Source organism: Triticum aestivum, chromosome 1A (genome assembly GCF_018294505.1).
Source record: "Triticum aestivum cultivar Chinese Spring chromosome 1A, IWGSC CS RefSeq v2.1, whole genome shotgun sequence".
NCBI lineage: Eukaryota > Viridiplantae > Streptophyta > Magnoliopsida > Poales > Poaceae > Triticum > Triticum aestivum.
Window position 1 is genome coordinate 20,898,392 of NC_057794.1, and position 22,747 is coordinate 20,921,138.

General features: G+C 43.0%; 1 protein-coding gene across 1 annotated transcript; it reads right to left on the reverse strand.

Annotated features, from left to right (window-relative positions):
* Window positions 1-21,297: 21,297 nt before the first annotated feature.
* Window positions 21,298-22,515, reverse strand: LOC123075750 (cysteine-rich repeat secretory protein 55). Its single transcript, XM_044498307.1, has one exon. It carries the CDS (start codon window positions 22,396-22,398, stop codon window positions 21,580-21,582), a length of 819 nt encoding a protein of 272 aa, XP_044354242.1. The 5' UTR covers window positions 22,399-22,515; the 3' UTR covers window positions 21,298-21,579.
* Window positions 22,516-22,747: the final 232 nt, after the last annotated feature.

Here is a 22,747-nt window from a genome sequence, read left to right on the forward strand (position 1 = left end):
GCCTAGGCATGTCTAGTGGGTTGGGCACTCCCCAGGTAGGTGCTAGGAAGAAAATTACAACAGAAGAATCTCACGAGGAGACTGACCTATGCTCAAAGATGAATTAGCAGCCAAGTGTTTGATTAGCGGTACGGGAAATGCACATGGCCAATGGGCGTGAGTTTTGGCTGAGGATGATCATCTACTAAGGAGAATGTCTTAACAAATTTTTAGCTCAAAAGGAGGATCCTAGGTGGTACTTGCTTTGCAAAGTACCACGCCAGACAAAAATATGAATGTTGAAGCTGGGCTCAAAATAATGAATGGATTGAGCTGAAATTTGGTGGAGGATGGTTATTTGGGCATAGGAAAGCATTGTAGAAAATTGATACCATTTGGACATGCCAAAGTAGTACTTCCTTCACAATGCTCTTCTATGGACAGAAACTTGGGAAAACTGGTGAGAGAGATTGGATGAATGAAATGAGCTCAAAATTGGTGTAGGTAAGTTACATAGGTATGGTCATGTGCTGGTAAATTTTCAGATCATTTGGGTAAGCCTAGCTAGTACTTACTTCACAAAGCTTCTCTCGAGGTAGAAACTTTGGAAATTTCCTGAGAAAGATTTCCTAGGAAAATTTAGCTGAATATTATCATGTGGCAATGATTTGGGTATGGAAGAGTGCCCAAAAATTTTGAGAGTAATAGGAGGGGTCTAGATAACACTTGCTTTGCAACGTGCCAATTTGGCCATAAAATATAAATTGAACCTGGGCTCACATAGATGATTTGACTGAGCTGCAATTTGGAGGAGGGTGATAATTTGGGCATATGAAGGAACTGCATAAATTTCATGTCATTTCGATATATAAAAAAGTACTTCCTTCACAATGCTTCTAGGTGGACAAAAACTTTGGAAATTTGCCGAGGAAGATTTGCTAGGCAAATGGAGCTGAATTTTGTCATGCGGTAATGATTTGGATAGGAAAGAGTGCCCAAAAATTCTGAGGGCAATCAAGAATATATAAATAGCACTTCCTTCATAAAGTGATGTTGTGAACAAAATAGGAAAATGAATATTGTTGAATTAGTTTTGAACTAGGCAAGGAAGGATTTTTACATATTTGATGAATATACGACCCAAAGAATTTATGAGATTTTTTTGGGAATTTTGGGAATGGCATAAATATAGGTTGCTTCACAACCTAGGGCAAAAATTGACACATGGACATGACAAATAGGCAAAACTGATGAGGTGGCGCCAAGTCATACCAATCCACCACAATTTACAAGGTTATGACCATCTATATTGGTCATGATCAGCTAGAAATAAGGCAGCGGACTAGTGTTGTCTGCTTTATGACCATTTCGTGTAAGGAAATTACGACCTTTCTGACCAAAATGGTCGCAATGGTCGGAACAGCTTTTGACCAATTCTTTCAGGGTCACTGACAGAAGGTCACTAGTTGACATATTTCTTGTAGTGTCATCGGTATGTTACTTGCCCGAGATTCGATCGTCGGTATCTCAATACCTAGTTCAATCTTGTTACCGGCAAATCTCTTTACTCGTTTCGCAATGCATCATCCTGCAACTAACTCATTAGTCACATTGCTTGCAAGGCTTATAGTGATGTGCATTGCCGAGAGGGCTCAGAGATACCTCTCGGACAATCAGAGTGACAAATCTTATTCTCGATCTATGCCAACTCAACGAACACCATCGGAGACACCTGTAGAGCACCTTTATAATCACCTAGTTACGTTCTGACGTTTGGTAGCACACAAAATGTTCTTCCGGTAATCGGGAGTTGCATAATCTCATAGTCATAGGAACATGTATAAGTCATGAAGAAAGCAATAGCAGTAAACTAAACGATCAAGTGCTAAGATAACGGAATGGGTCATGTCAATCACATCATTCTCCTAATGATGTGATCCCATTAATCAAATGACAACTCATGTCTTTGGCTAGGAAACTCAACCATCTTTGATCAACGAGCTAGTCAAGTAGATGCATACTAGTGACCCTATGTTTGTCTATATATTCACACATGCATTATGTTTCCGGTTAATACAATTCTAGCATGAATAATAAACATTTATCATGATATGAGGAAATAAATAATAACTTATTATTGCCTCTAGGCATATTTCCTTCAGTTAGTTCGCGGATGAAGCCGTGGTAGACGGTGGCAAAGGTATATTTCCTAGAGTTAGGCCAACTTCTCACCGGGATTTGAAACACGGCACAAATGGTATTTCTCCCGGGTCTAAGTTTGGGACCTTCTTGGAATTGAAGATGTGGCTCGATGGCTACTCGGTTATGCATTATTGTCCACACAAGGTGGTTCACTCGGACGTTAATGTGCGTTACACGGTTGCATGCGAGGAGGATCGGTGTTCATGGATTGCGCGTGCAAGACCATGGAAAGGAGGGTCCACTTAGCATAGAGTGAGTTGTGTACCAAGTCACATGTGGCGAGGGAAGAAGGTGGATGTTAAGGTTGTGTCCCCAAAAACACAGAGAACTCACGTCCGAGTTCATTGCTTACAGGCTTTCAACTCAATATCCTCACTTCCAACCATGAGCATTCGACAAGTCATGGACTTTGTGAAAGCCATATTTTATTACAAGGTAAATACGTTAAGACATGAAAGGGGAAGCAAGCCGCATTTTAGTTGTTGTATGATAATTGAGAGAAAGCATACAACCGAATCCATCGTAGTGTGGCACCTTGCTATCGAGCGCCACACAAAAGGGTCAGCTGAGCGTATTTTTTCTGAAAGTAGTTCAGTTTCTGAATTCTTTTCGTCCTAAGGTCAATTTTGTCAATTTTTTTCCTTTTTTGTAATTGATGAAAATTTTCTTGATTCTGCGAACAATTTTTGAAATTGATGAAAAAAGAGAATATTTAATTTTCTTAAAATTCAAGTTTTTGACAATGAAAGACGCCATAGAAAGTGTTTCGGGAAACCATATGGGCGCTATAGAAAGTGAGTTTTTTTTTTGAGACAAGCTATAGAAAGTGAGTGATCCTTCGAGAGACAATAAGGAAGCGAGCGACCCATTGATGGCTGGCCCACCCACGGGCGCTACTTGAGGGAGCAGATGTATCACTCACTATGAGCGATATAATGTTTTTCATACAAATATAACATTTTTGAAATGTATGATTAATTTTTTTTATACATGATCACTTAAAAAAATTGTTTGACGTTTCATTTTTTAATTCACGTTCCACAGTTTTCATATACACCTGGAACATTCTTTTTACATGTCTAACATATTCGAAATATATGATTAATTCTTTTTCAATTTTTTGTGTTTGATGACTACATTTTTTGTATACATTATATATTTTTCATATATATAAAGGAATTTTAAATATTTTTGAAATATATCATTAACAATTTTTCCCGAACTAGCAAAACAATGAAAGATTTAATTACATTTGTACTTAACAAAAATGCAAAAAAGATAAGGCGCTTGCACGGGCAGGATTCGGTCTCACGCCACCACCGTCGAGGGAGATAGCTCCGGCTATTGCGACACACGCGTGTTATTTGAAGGAAACAAGTAGTACAATTTTTGCAAACTCATTATGGCCTGCCTGGCCATGGACACGGCGCTGCACAGGAGAGATTTCTTTCCGCCTCGCTTGAAGCGATACGTAGTCGTGCCCATAACTACCCCACAATTTATTTTGGTGTTATCTTTTTTAGGCAAATTTTGGTGCTAGCTTGGTCCGGCTATCATTTAATTGAAAATATGGGCCGTCTACAGGGTTTCCACACCCGCGACAAATACTAAACTAAAATAAAAATAATAAAGTTTCTAAAGAATAATGAATTTAGGGCATTCGTATTACCCTTAAAAGAAATAAGATGAAACAAAAAGTAAAATAAAATTAAAATAATGTAACTTTGTAAGAAAGAATGAATTTGTGGCATTGGTATTACCCGTTAAAGAAAAATAAAATGAAACAAAAACTAAAATGGAACCAAAATAATGAATTTTTCTTAGGAAGAATGATTTAGTGGCATTGGTATTACCCTTTAAAGAGAAAGAAAATGAAACAAAAAATAAATAAAGTTAAAATTATGAAGTTTTCTAAGAGATAATTAATTAGTAGCATTGGTATTATCCTTTAAGAAGAAAGAAAATGAAACACAAATTAAATATCAAAATGATAAAGTTTTCTAATGAAGAATGAGTTAATGACATTTCTATTACCTTTTAAGAAGGATGAAAATGAAAATAATATTATGCAAACAATGGAAATTGGCACACAATTAACACACAAATTATGTTTTTCATCGTATGCAAGAATAATCATATAATAGTGGTACTTCGGGATAAAGAAGTTTTGTAAGAAGGAATGAATTAGTGACATTCATATTACACTTAAAGAAGAAAGAAAAGGAAACAAAACTAAGAAATGAAAGGTAGATCGAATTACTGATATTGGTATCACCTTTAAGAAGGAAAAATATATGAGAGAAACAATTTTTAAAACTTGCACACAACTTAGCAAATTTTTAATATGTATATGAAATAAACATATGGTAGTGCAATTTTAACACTTTAGTACAATTTGTACACTTGTTCTATAGTAATTGCATCTATACATTTTACGCTCATCCAACGCCCCAAAAATACCCATGTAAAGTAGCTAAAAAGTAAAAAAGAAAAACAGAAAATGCGTAGAAACAGGAAAAGAACTAGCATCATCGGTCTTTTATGCAGGCAATACAAAATGGGCTTCAGCCCAATAAAATATCGACTGACCCAAAGCAGTGGTTTGTCAGACTATTTGGCCCAAAAAATGACAACAGACACAACAGAGAAAAAAGAACAAGGAGCACGAATCTTGAAGCAGAGATCAATGGCCCGCTGGGAAACTAACGATAGCCGCATCGGTGATCGCCGAGGAAGCAGCGAAGAAGAAGATCAAGAACGCCACCCCTCTGGTACCTCATCCTCGTCTGGTGCCTCGTGCATCATCTTTGGCCACCCCTACGGCTCCTACTTCGGTGCGTCAGGGCGTGCTGCTCGCTACAAGCGTTCGTGCCCGCCTAGTGGTCAATGAATTGCCTTCAAGGTAAAAAAAACTGTCTATGCAATTTTTGTAAAATGATGTACCAAATGTTTATGAATTTTTTAAAACATGTCCAAGTGTTTCAATAAATATGCTCAAAACATCTTTAAATAATGTTTACTCAATGTAAAACAATGTACGCATAATTTTAAAAATTGTTCATATCATTCAAAAAAGATTTTCTGACATTTAAAAAAATTCTAACACTTCACAAAAGTTTGTATGTTTAAAAAATTGTTCATGGTATTTATGAAAAAGAATTACATATTTTTAAAATAATATTCAGCCATACATTCATAGAATATTCAATGCACATTTCGCAAAAATGATCAATGTGTATCTGAAAAAAGTTCAACCAACATAAGGAAAATGTTCAACATATATTTCGAAACATTTGGCAAAGTATCTGAAAATAAATGAAAGAACAAACAAATTTGAAACTAAACATAAATAAATGACGGATTGGAAACCTAAAAGAAAACCAACAAAATAAAACACAAAGAGAAAACAAAGAAAAATAAACCGATACAGAAAACACAGAAAAAGATAATCTCGCACAGCAGAATGTAAATCAGGTGGCTAACTTTCTATAGAACCTTCCTAAAATCGCTCTAATCGGCCAGCCCACTAAGGCGTGCACGCACATTGGCGAGACCAGCCCAATAAGGGCAGAGCCTGGTCTACGTGTAGGTCTAGGTTGCGACCAAACACACACCCGCATGCCGGTTTCGGAAGATTATAGAATTTTCTTGGATTATCTTTTTGTTTTTTATTTTCAGTCTTGCCTTTTCAGGTTAATTTTTTTAATCATTTATTCGCTTGTTGCATTATGTAATAATTGATTTTTTTTAATTTGGACATAATTTTGGAAATCCAGAATTTAAAAAATTGTGAACATTTTTTTGAATTTGGCAACATTGTTTTGAGACTACATGAGACTTTATAAACTCAATTTTTGAGACTACAGTAAACCGATACAGAAAGCGCCACCCATCCTGCAAGTGGCGGGGGCCAATGGTTGACCGGAGTATGGCAGGTATTGTTTTTACATGTCTGGCCTTCCCATGCGTACTTAGGTCAGACACACTAGATACGACATTGTTAAAGTTTAGTCGGCTAAGATTTAGGAAAAAACTAGCCATAACAGCTCTATAAAGGAAAAAGGAACAGAGCCCTCGCTCCCATGTCGCGCCCAACGGGCGGCACCGGGGCGCCCAAATCCCTTTCTCCAGGAGCCCTTCTTCTCGTCGCTTCTTGCTGCCGTTGCCGCCGGCGTATGCGGCGGCGGTGGGAGGGCATGCTGCTCTCCAACGGATACGGCCTGGAGGGCTCTTGGTAGGCTGCGGGCACGATGCAGATCTGGAGGGGCGCTGGCTGGTCCACAAGGCTGCTCCTGGTGATGGATCTTGTGGCGATGGATATGGACTGCTCTCCAGCGAGCGTCTTGTGATGCGGAGATGCGACGGATTCGGAGGCCATTGGCTGCTGGGAATCGGAGCTGCATCTCGTCTCGCGGCGGCGCGCTCAGATCGGGAGCTCCATGTACGGTTCTAGCGGCATTCCTCGTCGGCCCTGGGGCTACTCCAAGTCGTCAGCGAGGTGCCTCTTGTGGCCGCGTCATGCTGCGTCACCGAAGCAGCGCCTTGCACGTGATGCTGCTGTTGAAGAATCTCGTTGTCTATGTGGTGTCATGAGATTATTGGGGCGGATATGGTCATTACTGTAAGTTGCCGATCACAGATTTGATCACTTTAGGGATTTTTCTTTTTTCCTCGCCTACACATAGCTTTGGTCTTATATTACTTTGCTAGTTGTTGGCATGTTTTCGTGTGTGTGAGTTGATATTGGCTGTGTGCATCCTAACTATACAGAGGCGGATGTGTGTTCATTGTGGTATGTATCTTCTTGATGCTTCATTTTGAGTCAATAAAATCCACCTTTTATTAAAAAAATAACAGCTTTTATAAGGAGCAAGGTGGTTGCACTACTAGAAAAAGGGCTATTTGTCCCGGTTCATAAGGCTCATCTGTCCCAGTTGTGGAACCGGGACTAAAGGGTCATTACTAATGCCCTTAGCCTTTAGTCCTGGTTCTTATACGAACCGGACAGATGGGCCTCCACGTGGCCATAGTGGCGAGCCCTGGCAGGAGGGCCTTTACTCCCGATTGGTGGCACCAACCGGGACCAATAGGCATCCACGCGTCAGCTGTTCAGGGGCTAGGGTTTTTGTTTTTTTTTCTAAAAGGGGGGTGGATTTAGGGGTTTTGCATGGTTAATTAAGGTGTTTCATATATTGTGTTAGGTGGCTAATTAATTAATAGAGATAAGTGTCCTCTCTTATCTCCGTGCTTGGTTGACGCTACGTACTATACCTATAGAGAGGCCTTCGACACGCTAGCTGGTAAGAAAATGAAAGAAACCATTAAGTACAGAAGTTCGTCATGCATACCGAGAGAAGTGATCGACCTCTCCTTCTCTGAGAGATTGGTCGAACAACAAGTTTTCGTATTATCTATCTGACGCTACTGGCTACATACATATACAATATGTAAGATCTATTACAATCCCCTAGCATCTGAAATAAAGTTCCACATGGTATTCTCCGGCTTTATTGATGACGTGGTCAAGAAAGAATCCCGCTAATTCCTCTTGAATTGCTTTCATGCGATCTTCTGGTAGGAGTTCATTCCGCATCTCCCACGTCTAATTTGAAGAAGGGGGTTAATACATATATATGAATGAAACTCAACAGAAATGATGTTGTAATAAAATAAAATTGTGAATATTATTGCTTACGCACATCAAATTGTCTTTTAGAGTAGCCCCGCTTATCTTTGCAAGTCGCGTTGTAGATGAACTCGCACACATAGTATCCACAGTAATCATTCATTTGTTCGTGCCACAAGCACTTTACGAGAAATAGAGGTCAATCAAGCTGATAATGAAGCATTATAAATGGCATTGATGAAAGTAGCTAGAATCAATGGGATCGAGATGCGCGGAACTAGCTAGCTAGTACTACTTACTTTCGGGTATGTCCATCGCAGCTCCCCCGGCAGTCTCGGAGCTTGTGCGGTGAATACTTTCCAAACCCTACGAGACAAAGAAAACAATTACTTGATATCAGGAAATGAACAAAAAGTTGCTGATATGGTGCGATGATGATCGATTGAACTTACTTCTCGAGCATTTTAGTCATGTCCGCATAGGTCTCGGGAGATTTTGGTCTCGAGTCTAAGATGGTTACTAGTCCCCGCTCAAGCTTAATATCCAGAAGAATATAGTGGAAGCTGCGCACGTATGCATAACTCATCAATTACATTACTATAACCTCGCTCGAGTAATAAGGGAAACCGAATATGCACGAGACAGTAACACTCACTCAAAGTTGTAAGGAAAGAGTATTTTATCTTTGTTTTGATTTATTATCAATGATTTGAGCAAGTTGGCCTCAGCATCATCGTTGTTCTTTTCAACCTCAAATTGATCTATGAGATTTGTGTTAATGAACCCAATATCATACATTTCTGCTTTTCTGCACTCGATGATCTTCAATCTGCATAATATAGTGAGGATAATCATATATACATGCAATGAAAGAGCTGAGCTATATATAGAGACTTAATGACAGAAGTAGTACTTACAGACAGTAGCAAGTGACCGTTAATTTATCCAGGGCCTTTTGATTGAACCACTGGAAGAACTCCTCAAATGGAACAGTCAACAAATCAATTCTAACGAGGTTGCGCTCCTCTCTAACTCTCAGATACAAAGTATCTGTCCCCCCAGACTATATGCAGGTTTTCATGTACCAATCATGGAATCTTCGTATCATCGTTGTTAGAGATTTTTCATCTTTGACAAGAGGCTTCCCGTAATGGTATTGGTGTTCTTCCACCTCCAAGAAATCATAATGTACATCATCGGGTAGGTAATCTTCAAGATTGCTATAACCGGGCACCATCCCCGGATCATTAGCGATAATATCGCTAGACACCTTGAGCGGGGGGCACAATTGGTCCGCTTGTTCGCTGAGCTAAGCAATTTTTTCCCAACTCGTCGTTCTGCTAACCTTCGATCACTGATAGTATTTCCCGACCGCTCCGCTTCGATATATACCTTTGCAGTAATGCGCTCATAGTTGTTTTTCAACGGAGACTTTGGTGGTTTCCTCAGGGCATCGATAGTGCGCTTTGCTTTCATCCGGTCTACCTTCTCCTCTGGAGGATGGATGTCTCTTTGCTTTCACCCCTTCAAAGAAGTCCTTCACTTCTTTTTCCACGATCTTTGCGTTTTCTTCCACGGGCCTCTCATATGGTAACTTCTCTAGAAGCTTGAGAGGTGGACCGACTCTGTATTGCCTCCCGCCTCTGGTTGTACTGCTAGACGCCGGAGGAGACAGAGCGGCTACGGCTGTCTTCTTTCGTGCTTGCTTATGAGGCGGAGGAGAAGGACTACGACGCGCCGGAGCAGCCGGGGCAGCGGCGGGTCTCTGCCGCCCTTGCTGGCGAGGCGGAGAAGGAGGAGGCTAGTGGCTGCTCGGGCGCGCCGGCGCGGGCGGAGAAGGAGGCGGAGTGCCACCACGCGCCGGAGAAAGAGGAGGCTGGTGGCCGCTCGGGGGCGCCGACACAGGCGGAGAAGGAGGCGGAGTGCCACCACACGCCAGAGAAGGAGGCTGAGTGCCCTGATCACTCGCCGGAGGAGGAAGCGGGGGAGGAGGCGGAGTGCCCTGACTCTCCGGAGGAGGAGGAGGAGGCGTCCAGTTCGGAAGGTTGATGAGCTCCTTTCGCCATAGGCATGGAGTCTTCAGACAAGAACTCATCCGAATCTCCCCGTCACCCGTAGGGTGGTCAAGCTGGAGGTCCTCAAATCCTTCTGTGATTTCATCGACCATCACCCTAGCATATCCTTCTGGAATCGGCCGGCAGTGAAAAGTTGCGCCAGGTTCAGGAGGTGCAACAGAGCCAACAGCCACCTTGAGTTTCAATTCCATCCACTACGTCATAAGGTGGAAATTCTGAGACTCCGTGATAGCATCCACGGGGTAGCTAGTAGGAGCCGTGAAGAAAGGCTCCTGAAGCAGGTCCGTGGAAGCCACGCTGCTTCTCCGCTGAGATGGCGGGATAGCTTCGGGTGTAGCAGCTTCGCACTAGTAGAAAACGGACCATTAGTACCGGTTTGTAAGGGCCTTTAGTGCCGGTTATGGAACCGGCACTAAAGTTTCGGCACTAAAGCCCCCCCCCCTTTAGTACCGGTTCAGCACGAACCGGCGCTAAAGTGTCACCATGTGGCGTGAGCTCGCGCCCTGGTACGGGGGACCTTTAGTACCGGTTGGTGTTACCAACCGGTACTAAAGGTTTTTTTTTTTGAAAATTTTGGAAAAAAAATTGATCTTTTTTTATTTTAATTTTTTTGAATTATTTGATGATTTAGTCTCTAATCACCTCTCTTAACTGCTCAAGTGTGGATCACTCATTCCAAATCATCTAACTTCCCGACCGGTCACCCATCCCTCTCACTACTCCAGCCCGAGCACGCTTAACTTTCAGGTTCTATTCTCCTTCGTTTCCGAGTCTGCACTTGTTGTTTTCCTGACAATAGTAAGATGTCAATCCTATTAACCCTCAGGAGTTTAGCTTGAGCATGAAGTCACACATTTCACCATTTGAGTTTGAAACTATTATTCTAAAAAAACAGTAATTATTTAGTAACGCTAATATTTCTTGAATAAGTTTGACCACAGTTTGACCATAGTTTGACCAGATTTGACCAAAATTCAAAAAATTGAAATAATTATTTAGTAACACTAATATTCTTGAATAATTATGTTGAATAAGTAGTTTGACCACAATTTGACCATAGTTTGACCAGATTTGAACAAAATTCAAAAAAACTGAGATACTTATTTAGTAACACTAATATTATTGCGTAATTATTTAGTAACACTCTATATTTCTTGGATCAGTTGTTTGACCGGTTTGACAAGATTTAACCAAAATTCAAAAAAACATAAATTAGAGCATATCTTTTTTTCCTTTTACAATTCGTCATTTCAAAAATTGTCCTAAACCCTAAACCCGGGACTTAAAACGTCGGAAACTCTATGCTAAACAGTAAAAACTAAGGGTTTAGACCATAAAACCTAACCCTAAACGCTGAAATCTAAACCCTAGCACTAAACGCTAAAATCGTCCAAAAAAACGTCTAAAACGCCCAAAAACTCTATTTTCCCTTTGGAATTTTGTGATTTTAAAAAATTGTCAAAACGGAAAACTGGTACCGGTTCATGGCATGAACCGGTACTAAAGGTGATCGTGGGGCCCCGGCCTAACGCCAGCCTGCCACCACCCCTTTAGTACCGGTTCGTGCCACGAACCGGTACTAAAGGTTTAACACGAACCGGCATTAATGCAAATCCGTTCGAACCGGCACTAATGGTACCATTAGTACCGGCTCAAATACAAACCGGCACTAATGTGCTTCACGTTTGACTCTTTTTCCACTAGTGTCGGCAAGTCGCGCGCTGCGGGCCTCGTCTCGTTCCTCTAGCGCTTCTACCCTTACATGCAGCGTCTGTAGTTGGGTCAACTCCTTTTCTTCTTCCTCTCTCGGCGTTTGTAACCGCCTGCGTCGGGAAATCCAGCCTTCCACGAAAGGGAGCCTGGCGTGCCTCCTATCCGTCCGGGGTGCTCAGGATTCCCGAGGGCCTCTGTGAGCTCGTTGTTCTCTCTGTCCGGAACGAATGTCCCTTGCTGAGCCTTTTCGATATACTCCTGAAGCTTCTCGACGGGTGTGTTCAGCTGCTCGTTGGTCCAAACGCACTTTCCTGTTACAGGGTACAATTTTCCCCCGACCCCGAAGAACCAAGTCCTGCAACGGTCTGGCCAGTGTCGTGTCTCTGGTTCGATCCCTTTTCAATGAGGTCATTCTCAGCCTTGCCCAACAACGGACGGGCTTTCAGGTAGCCACCTGACCCCGTGTGATGGTGATGCTTCTTCTTTGGAGCATTTTTCTTGTTTGTCGCTGACATCTTCGCTGCTCTCTTAGATTTATTTTTGGTGACAAATGCAGGCCACTGATCTTTGATCTTCTCAAATCGGCCGATGAATTCTAGAGTCTTGTGTTGGTCGACAAACGATGCTTTCAGCTCATTCTTCCACCTCCTGAATAGCTCAGCCATCTTCTTAAGAGCATAAGCCTTGATCATTGGCTTTTTAACTGGATTCTCCGGATCCTCCTCTGGCGGGAAGGTGAAATTTTCCTGCAGCGCGGTCCAAAGATCAGCTTTTTGCCTATCGCTGACATAAGACACTTGAGAGTCTTTTTCCTTAGGCTTCAACCATTGCTCGATGCTGATCGGGATCATGTCCCTAACTAGAACCCCGCACTGAGCATTAAATTTTTGATTGGTCCGGAGGGGTTCAATCCACTACTAGGGAAAATCCTATACACAGAATCTTACCAGCAGCGCGCTTTAAAATAAGACGCTGCTGCTAACTAGCAGTAGCGCTCGTGCACAAACCTCGCTGCTGAAATGAATGTATCAGTAGTGCGCCCACTCTAAGATGCGCTACTGCTATAATTTCCATGACGCCGCCGCGAGGCTAGTTCTAGCAGCAGCGCGCTTGTATGAAGAGCGCTACTGCTAGGGACCATAGTAGTAGCGCATTTACACAATAACCACGACTGCTAAGTTTACAAAAAAAAAATTAGTCCCACCTCGCTTCGTGAAGAGAGTTTGTACCACCTTAAATATGTTACTTCTCAAACTTTCACAACCACTTGGTCTTCATTGAACTCTATGTGTAAAATTTGTGGCCGCAATATGAGTCTTCAGCAGTTCCTAAACTGGTGAGGACTCATATTAACAAATCAGATTGTACACAAAAAGATCATTGATGATCAATGTATTTTTGATGTCTATTTTTACATGCTGACACATAGCAGTAGGGCACTCTTTGTGAAAGGCGCTACTGCTAGGTCGTTTAGCAGTAGCGCCTTTTGCTATAGCGCGCTACTGCTAAGGCATTCCATCTCCCCCACTCTCCGACCTAACCGATCCACTCACACTCACACTCACTCGATCTCCCCCTCAACCCACCATGCCGGTCCTCCCCCGTCATCCCTCCTCCGATCTGCGCCGCCGCCACCTTCTCCTCCTCGCTGGACTCAGTACCAGCCTCCTCATCCGTCCTCCCTCTAGTCGCCGCTGGCCGGCCCCTCCTCGCTCCGCCTTCCTTCTCCGTCCTACCTCCACTCGCTACCGGCTGGCCCCTCCTCGCTCCGTCTCCCTCCTCCGTCCTACTCTCTTCTCCCTCCTCGAGTCGCCCCTCCTTCTTCCTACTCCCTCCTCCATCCACAACCCCAACTCCCTGCTACATTCCGATTTAGTAGGCTAGTTGATTTAGTTGATTTAGAACATTTTAATTTAGTTGATTTAGTATGTAGTTGATTTACTTGATTTAGAACATCTTGATTTAGTTGATTTAGTAGGCTAGTTGATTTAGTTGATTTAGAACATTTTGATTTAGTTGATTTAGAACATTTTGATTTAGTTGATTTAGTATGCTAGTGGATTTAGTAGGCTAGTTGATTTAGTATGCACCATTTTATTATTATTTTTCTGTACATGGATAGGTAGATGCTTTTGTTTTTTTGTAATAAGTTATTTTTTTGGCAAAATGTAGGTGCCAATTTAGTTAAATGTGCCACTTGTTTTTTTAACCAATTATCTTAGGCAATAGGGGCCAGATGAGATGAAATGTCTTGGTAGTTGGTACCCTTATTTGGTAAATATTTGTGAAAAGTTTTTTCGGCAATAGGTGCCACCGAAATGTTTTGTCCATAAAATTGCTTCTCGCAGAAGAACCAAAAATATCACATGCTACTGTTTTTCTTTCCTGTGAAGTGAATCGTTAATCCTTTGCTCATATAGCTTTAGGAAAATGGCGCCACCACCACCACCGCTATGTCGACTGTGCAAGTCAAGGTGCACCAGCAGCCTTGCAACTGGCAAGCTGTTCGGCATCTACTTCCAACCGAGTTTTCATCATGCGGCGGTAAGAAATTAGATGAAATGTAACAACTATTTTATTTTTAGTGTTGGCATTACTGCATTGTGTCATTTTGCTTTTTTTACACAGATCGTCCCATGCAATGTGAGGTTGAAATTCAACAAGCTGACAGGAGACACTGTGATATTTGAGGCTCCTGGGGGGCCGTACACTATGGAGATCGAGAAAGGATGCAATATGTCGCAGATTGGAGGAGATGGATGGGCCCGTTTCCTTGCCCACATGCGTCTTACTGGTGGTGAGTTGATCAGCTTCTCCTTCAGAGCAGAAAGACCCAAGCCGGCTGTCATTTATCTCAACCTGGTGGAAGATGACGAGGATGATGAAGATAATGAGGACCCACTCGATGAAGATGATGAGAACCCACTTCATGAAGCCATCATAGCTCAAAGAATGAGGCTGAGCGAGGAGGAGGTGTGCAACCTATGGGACATAATTCTGCCACGTGATGACTTTGTCGGGGTGCCATTCGTGACCCGCCTGACAAGTACCATGGTCGATCGGCATGAAATGGTATGTTATACGTACTTCCTGTTGTAATTTGATGATATATATATGCTTTATTGTTATACTTACAAATGCAAATTATTCGATGATATGCTTAGTGAATCCGATGATATGCTTGGTGTAGAGTCCAATGATATGCTTTGTGAAATCTAGTCGATGATATGCATTAGTGTAGAGTTTGATCACATGCTCTTATTAGTGTAGAATCCAATGAACTATTAATAGTGTAGATAATCCATATATACTTATTAGTAGAATTCATGATTAGTTAGTACAAATGCGTAGTACTGTGTCTTTTGATAGTGTAGAAATCTAGACTTAATAGAAATATATTTGCAAGAGTATGTGCGAGGCTATTTATTAATTGATATGTTTTTCTTATTCAGAAATTGCCAAAGAACCTATCTGTAAGTTGTGGTATCGAGCCTGATGAAGAAGGCTCAGCTGGACTACGCCTTACCGCAAGGGGCTTCGTCACCACCTGTACTTACCGCATGGACACAGACGGTCGCACACACTTAAACTTGGTTGGGTGGAAGAGATTCCTCGTTGGCAAGAATCTTCGTGTTGGACATGCCATCCTAATTACTATCAGGAACACCCACCATCCAGGCTTGAGGATGATGATCGTCGTCGATATCATCTAGAACTACATGTGTGTGTGTGTGGCTATATCATCTAGAACTACATATGATGATCGTCGTCGATATCATGTAGAACTACATATGATGATCGTCGTCGATGTTATCTAGAACTACATATGATGATCGTCGTCGATATCACCTTGTACTGCTTGAGGATGCATGTTGAGTATATATGAAATTATTATCTAGTACTCCCTCGATTCCAAATTACTCGTCGTGGTTTTAGTTCAAATTTGAACTAAAACCACGACGAGTAATTTGGAACCGAGGGAGTACTACCTAGTACCTATAATGCTTTATGAAATTGATATGTAGTAGTACCTAGTATCTAGAAATTGATGTTTATTGAAGCTTAAATAGGGTAGGAAGCCGGGGGAAATGATGAAAGATATAGCAGTAGCGCGGGGCAAGGAAATCGCTACAGCTAATTAATAGTAGCGCGTTCCGAAAACGCGTTGCTGATACAGTCCAGAGTAGTAGCGCGTGTACAGACCGCACTACTATTAAAAGTTAGTTGTAGCGCCTTATTGGTAGCGCGGCTGCCCGCGCTGCTAATAGCCCCAAAACCCGCGCTACTACTAGGGTTTTCCCTAGTAGTGATCGGTTGGCCAGCGCGACCAATTTCGATGATCGTGTACCTTTCATCCGAGCGCAACTTTCTCTTCGGGCCTCGTCTCGTTACCGTAGTGTTGCTCGATCCGGAGGGCTATAAAAGAAGAAAAAGAAGAGAGTTAATATGTGTACATATCAAAAACAATTAATGCATCAATTAGCTATTGTCAGCACATGCTTAATTAATATATATATATATACCTGGCCGGACTTCGTTCGGTCACCGGAGCCGTCATCATGGTGTCCTTCCTCCTCCATTCGGTCACCGGAGCCGTCATCACGGTGTCCTTCCCCCTCCATTCGGTCACCGGAACCGTCATCATGGTGTCCTTCCTCCTTCATTGTTTGATCATCGTTGTAGCCTGCTTATTCATCCTGTCTTTCCAGACCATCGGTGCATGTGTCGTTGAGAAATGACAAGACGGCATCACTTCCGTGTGCGATTATCTCCCCCAACATCGCTTCTTGTGCTTCGTGTCGGGGGTGTGGATCCATAATTTCTGCAAATATTTACAACATGACAATTATTATTCAAACATGACAGATGGATATATTAGTGGCAGACGTTGAACTAGCTAGCTAAGCACAATAAGGAATCATATTAGTGGCCTGGCCTCGATGCTTCTCTAGGGTTTGGGGTGGCCTCGACGACAACGCTCTTTTAACTTGGTAAATTTGGGTGGCCTCAAGAGAGTTTGTCGATCGGGTAGGGGCGCAGAGGGAGGGGGTAGGAGACCGACATCATTTTTTTCTAGGGGGGGGGTGCTCCCGTGGTATATATATAGACTGCCCCTCATGTCAAAGTTATCCGGGAGGGGGTTATATCGAGAACGACGACATACATACATGGGAAAATAATGTTTTCGGGGAGGGGGTATATCGACCCCCCCTCGTGTTGAAGGTATCGGGATAGAAGAGAAGAAGAAAAAGTAGAATTTTCTTATTTTTTCTTAAATGTAACTTTTGCATATATGAACATACATACATAAATTATACATACATGGAAAAAATTGCTATGAACCAAAAAACATCATATATGAATATTTTATATATACATCCATATCCATCCATCCATCCATTCATACATACATACAAGGACAAAAAATGCTATGAACAAAAACATCAGTAGTAATTATTATTTTAATCATTTGGCCTCAAAAAATTCTTTTATTAGTATTTTCAAACTCTAGAATGACCTTTTTGCACTAGAACTATTTCAAATAATTCCTTTCAAATGCCACAAATTTTTTGAGAAGTCCTATGATGCCTATAGATCATTTTTATTCAAAAAGCCACTTTGGTCATTTGAAAATTTTGAGCACAACTTCCATTTTTCAGTTTTGGTCCAATCTTGGCATTGAACTACAACCCTATTTTTCCTTTCTAAAAAAATTCTGAATTTTTTACATCTTGTAGTCCTTCGTACTAAACCCTTAAGTCCAAAAGGGCAGCCCCAATTTCATCTAGCAAGTGCACCAAAAAAAATTCATGTAGTTTCTGTCCATCACTAAATTTTAATAAAACTTGCACTAACAAGTTTTTCATTTTATCAAACCAACTTGACCATCTTCACTAACATCCAAGGAGACATCATCATGCCAAGTTTCACATAAAACAAAGTTCCCTAGCTAGCCCTAGCATTTCATCAAACACCTTGTGTACATGGCTTAAAACATGCAATTCTCTGAAACTATGCACTGAACCAACTTCACCATCATCACATACATGAAGGAAGGATAGAGGAGAGGGGTGGGAGGGAGGAGGGAGTACCGGCCTGTCCAACGGGCAGTGGTGCGGCGGCGTTGACGGCAGGGCAGGGGCGTGGCGCAGCGTCGGGGCAGGGCAGGGGCGCGGCGGCGTTGGCGTCGAGGTCAAGGCAGGGGTGCACGGCGGCATCGTCGGGGCATGGTAGGGGGACGACATCATCGGGGCATGGTAGGGGCGCGACGGCATCGGGGCAGGGCAGGGGCGCACGACGTCGGCGTCGGGGCAGGTAGGGCGCGGCGACGGCGTCGGCGTCGAGGTCCAGCAGCTTGGCGGCGTCGAGGTGTACGTCGGTGTCGAGGCGTTTGGCGGCAGAGAGGCAGATCGAAGAACTGAATGAAATTTTTGACAAGTGCTGCTTATATACCAAGAGCATTCGTCCCGGTTCATGGCACAAATCGAGACCAATGCCCCCCTTTAGTCCCGGTTGGTACCACCAACCGAGACCAATGGCCTCTTTTCAGCAGCCCAAAGGGCGGGAAGCGGCGGCCATTGGTCCCGGTTGGTGGTACCAACCGGGACTAAAGAGGGGCATTGGTTCCGGTTGGTGCGACGAACCGGTACCAATGCACCCCTTTAGTTTCGGTTGGTGCCACCAACCGGGACCAAAGCCTTGCACAGCGGCGTGGTGGTGGGAGTTTAGTCCCACCTCGCTAGTTGACAGGGGCGCACAGTTGTTTATAAGCCCCACTGTCGCACCCCTCTCGAGCTTCTCTCCATTGCAGGCTTATGGGCCTAATTGTAACTGTTATGCCTGATGGGCCTACTAGGCCTTATGCGGGCCTAAATCCTGGCCCATGGATGGGTTTCTAGTCGTATTCAGGTCGTGGTGGCCCAGTAGGTGGCAATTTTTTTTCCAGTTTTTTTGTTTTCTTTTTTTTGTTTCTACTTACAACAAAATACTTATTTATTTTATTTTATTTTGTTTCTAATTACTTGTTTATTTTATTTTATGATAATTCTTTTTGCTATTAAAGTTTCTAACAAAAAGAGTTCTTTATGAAAATTCTTTTTGCTTTTAATGATTTTGAACAGAAAATACTTTGATAATTTTAGTTGCATCAATTTTATATAATTTTAGTTTCATAAATTTTAGAGGCTCCTTATAATGTTTTGAACAGAAAATATTTTGATAATTTTACTTTCAAATTTTTTATTTATTTATGTTAATAAATTTTATCTTATTTTGTTTCTACTTATATATTTTATTAAAGTTTATATTTTTTAAAATTACTTATTTATTTTATTTTATGATATTTCTTTTTGCTGAAAGACCCTGAAATTCGTATATATTATGCATTTACTGATTATTTTGAGCTATAAGACCCTGAAATTGAAAAGCACTACAAATGAACTCTGAAAAGGTTGAAAGTTGGCATGGTATCATCATTTCACTCACATAGCATGTGCAAGAAAGTAGAGAGGCTTACGGGAAAAACTGGATGCACTTCGTGTACAAAACGGACAATCTCTTTCGAAGTATCAGGGTTTCATACGGAAACTTGTCTGTTACAAAGGGATTTCATTTTTTTGAACTTTTTTGAACTCCATACTTTTTCTGTGTTCAAAATGCACCATTCAAATCCACAGCATCAATTTTCAACACATTCTGATTTCATTTGTTGTTTTTCATGCATTTACTGATTATTTTGAGCTATAAGATCCTGAAATTGAAAAGCACTACAAATGAACTTTGAAAAGGTTGAAAGTTGGCATGGTACCATCATTTCACCCACATAGTATGTGCAAGAAAGTAGAGAGGCTTATGGCAAAAACTGGATGCACTTCGTATACAAAACGGACAATCTTTTTCGAAATATCAGAGTTTCATACGGAAACTTGTCTGTTACAAAGGGATTTCATTTTTTGAACTTATTTGAACTCCATACTTTCTCTGTGTTCAAAATGCACCATTCAAAGCTACATCATCAATTTTCAACCCTTTCTAACTTCATTTGTTATTTTTCATGCATTTACTGATTATTTTGAGCTATAAGACCCTGAAATTGAAAAACACTACAAAGGAACTCTGAAAAGGTTGAAAGTTGGCATGGTATCATCATTTCACCCACATAGCATGTGCAAGAAAGTAGAGAGGCTTACGACAAAAACTGGATGCACTTCATGTATAAAATGCACCATTCAAAGCCACATCATCAATTTAGTACATATAGCTCTCATGAATAGATAAGTGACCAAATTAATAAAAGTTCATCATCACATTAAAAACAAAGTACATACATAGTTCTAATTGAACAACATATAGCTCTCCAGAGCATATAGTTAAACCATACATTGAAACTATGTAAAACCTTTCAACGCAACAACAAATGCGATCATAATCACAACCAAGGTAAAAATTGATCCAACGGCATAATGATACCAAGCCTCGGTATGAATGGCATATTTTCTAATCTTTCTAATCTTCAAACGCATTGCATCCATCTTGATCTTGTGATCATCGACAACATCCGCAGCATGCAACTCCAATATCATCTTCTCCTCCTTAATTTTTTTTATTTTTTCCTTTAAGTAATTGTTTTCTTCTTCAACTAAATTTAACCTCTCAGACAATAGGGTCGGTTGGAATTTCCGGTTCAACTACCTCCTACATAAATAAAATCTACGTCAACTTGATGGGCATAATTGTCAGAAACAATAAATGCAGCAAATAGTTATAAAAGATAATATATATATATACCACATCCGAATCATAGCCAGGACGAGGGCCGACGGGGGCGGATGCCAAAACCATCGCACTATATAATAACAAGCAATAATGAAAATAAAAAAGTTAGACAAATATCTATCTAAATAAAAAAAAATTCTTTCAGAAGAAGATGAGAGGCTCACCACGGTGGTGCATGCGACGAGATCGGCGCGGGCGATCGACGGAGGTGAGACGGGGACGGGACGTGACGGACCGCTAAACCTAGACAAATCTCGGGAAAAATGGAGCTTGGAGGTCGAGTCCGAGAGGAGAAAGCTTAACTAGCGTGGCTTGGGCATTTCATCGAACACCTCGTGTGCATAGAACGTGAGCTAGAGCACCCAAATTCCCTCTCCTCACTGGCCAGAAAAAACAGAGCACTTTGAAGTGCTCTGCTGCGGCGACGGGGTATATATAGGCAACTCATTTGTCCCGGTTCGTGGCTGGAACTGGGACTAAAGCCCAGCCTTCTGTCCCGGTTCGAGCCAAGAACCGGGACCAATGTTTGTGGGCCAGGAGCGAGGCCCATTGATCCCGGTTCGTGCCTGGAACCGGGACCAATGCCCACGAGGCCCCGACCGCCCCTCTAGGTTCACGAACCGGGACGAATGCATCCATTGGTCCCGGTTCATGGAAGAACCAGGACTAATGGGCTGGCCAGGCCCGAACGAAAGCCCATTTTTCTACTAGTGTTGATAACTCAAAATTGCAATCAACTGCTCTGAAAGAATTAATTAACTAAATATTTTTTGACACGGTACAATCGAAGCCGTTCACATACACGAGCATACACTCGTCTCTATAAATGCATGCACATACACTCTACCATTATAAGCATCTTCGACAGACTGAGCCGGCATAATATTTTGAGATTGATGAAGTTATCACAGGCAAATATGAAATTAATTAACTTTTGGTGGGTAGTAGTTTTGCAAATATGGAAATTACATGACGGTAGTTTGCACGAAATTTATTTTCACAAGTAAACATGTACACAAACAACCACGAGGCTATTATTTTGCTTATTATTTTGCACTTCACGAGAATTAATTATTTGGACCCCGGTTGGATTTTATGCTAGCTACGAGCTAGCCATACACTAACAAATGGATTCGCCACCACCAGATACGCACAACGAGCTAGAGTGCTTGTAGATAGCACTCTACTTGACTAGCTGTACTCCACCCATCACGGGTAGTTCAAGACGATCTTGTCGCACTGTCCGACCTCGTCGGCCGACTCGCCGGCGCTGTCGAGCGGGAAGAAGAAGGGGTACACCTCGTAGCGCGCCATGCAGCTGCTGTAGATCACACGGCACCCGCGCCGGTACCGGCAGTAGTTGGGCAGCTCGGCCACCGCCTGCGCCACGCACAGCCCGCAGTCCGCCGCGGTGATGTCCCTGGTGCACCACCCGAGCCCGTAGATGGTCGTCTTGGCTCCGCCGCCGTCATTTCCTAGCCGCGTCGTGTCCGTCGCCAGCCCCTTGTTCTGGGCGCCGCCGGCCTCCGACGCGACGCGGGACATGAGCTTCCCCTGCGCCCGGTCGAACGCGGCCAGGTCGACGCCGGTGGCGTTCTGGGTGTTGAGGAGGATGAGCGTGTACCCCGTGTCCGCGAGGCCGATGAAGTTGGAGGTGGAGTACCGCAGGAGGCAGTAGTCGTAGAAGACCCGGCCGTCCGAGCTGCCGCGGCAGGACGACGCGACCTCCTTGGCCGCGGCGGCGAGGCAGAGCGAGCAGTCCTGGCGCGGGACGTCGCCGCGGCACTGCGCGAGGCCCCAGACCGCGGACGAGGAGCGGCCGGCGGTGGCCGTGGCGTAGTAGGCGGCCGAGGCGCGCGGGACGAGGGCCGCGAGGACCTGGTCGATGCTGGCCTGCGTCTCCGCGCTGGTGCCGTTCTTGGCGCAGTAGGTGCCGATGGCGTCGACGGCGGAGCACGGGCGCGCCATGGCGAGCAGGAGCGGGAGAAGCAGCAGCAGGAGCAGTGGAGACGAGGAGGAGGACGCCATTGCTTGCTGCGCTTTGACGTGATGTGTGTGGGTAGGCTACCAGTGACTTGTTTGCATGCATGGGCTGGTGGGTGCGCGGGAAATTCTTATAGAGAGAGCGGGCAGTGAGTGATGGGTGCTTGGTCCATGCGCGCAGCCATAATTGACGAGAAGATGCATCCATCTCTCTTGTGTTTTAATGGTTGGAGACTGTGCGTGTGGACTGTGGCGGCACTTGATCCTGTCAACTTCTAGATCGTGCGGACTGGTCCATGGATGTGGATGAGTGTTGCTATACACACGACAAACTTGCGGCCGATGCATGGATGACTGTACGTGGCAGCACCAACAGTGCGCATGAGGCAATTGT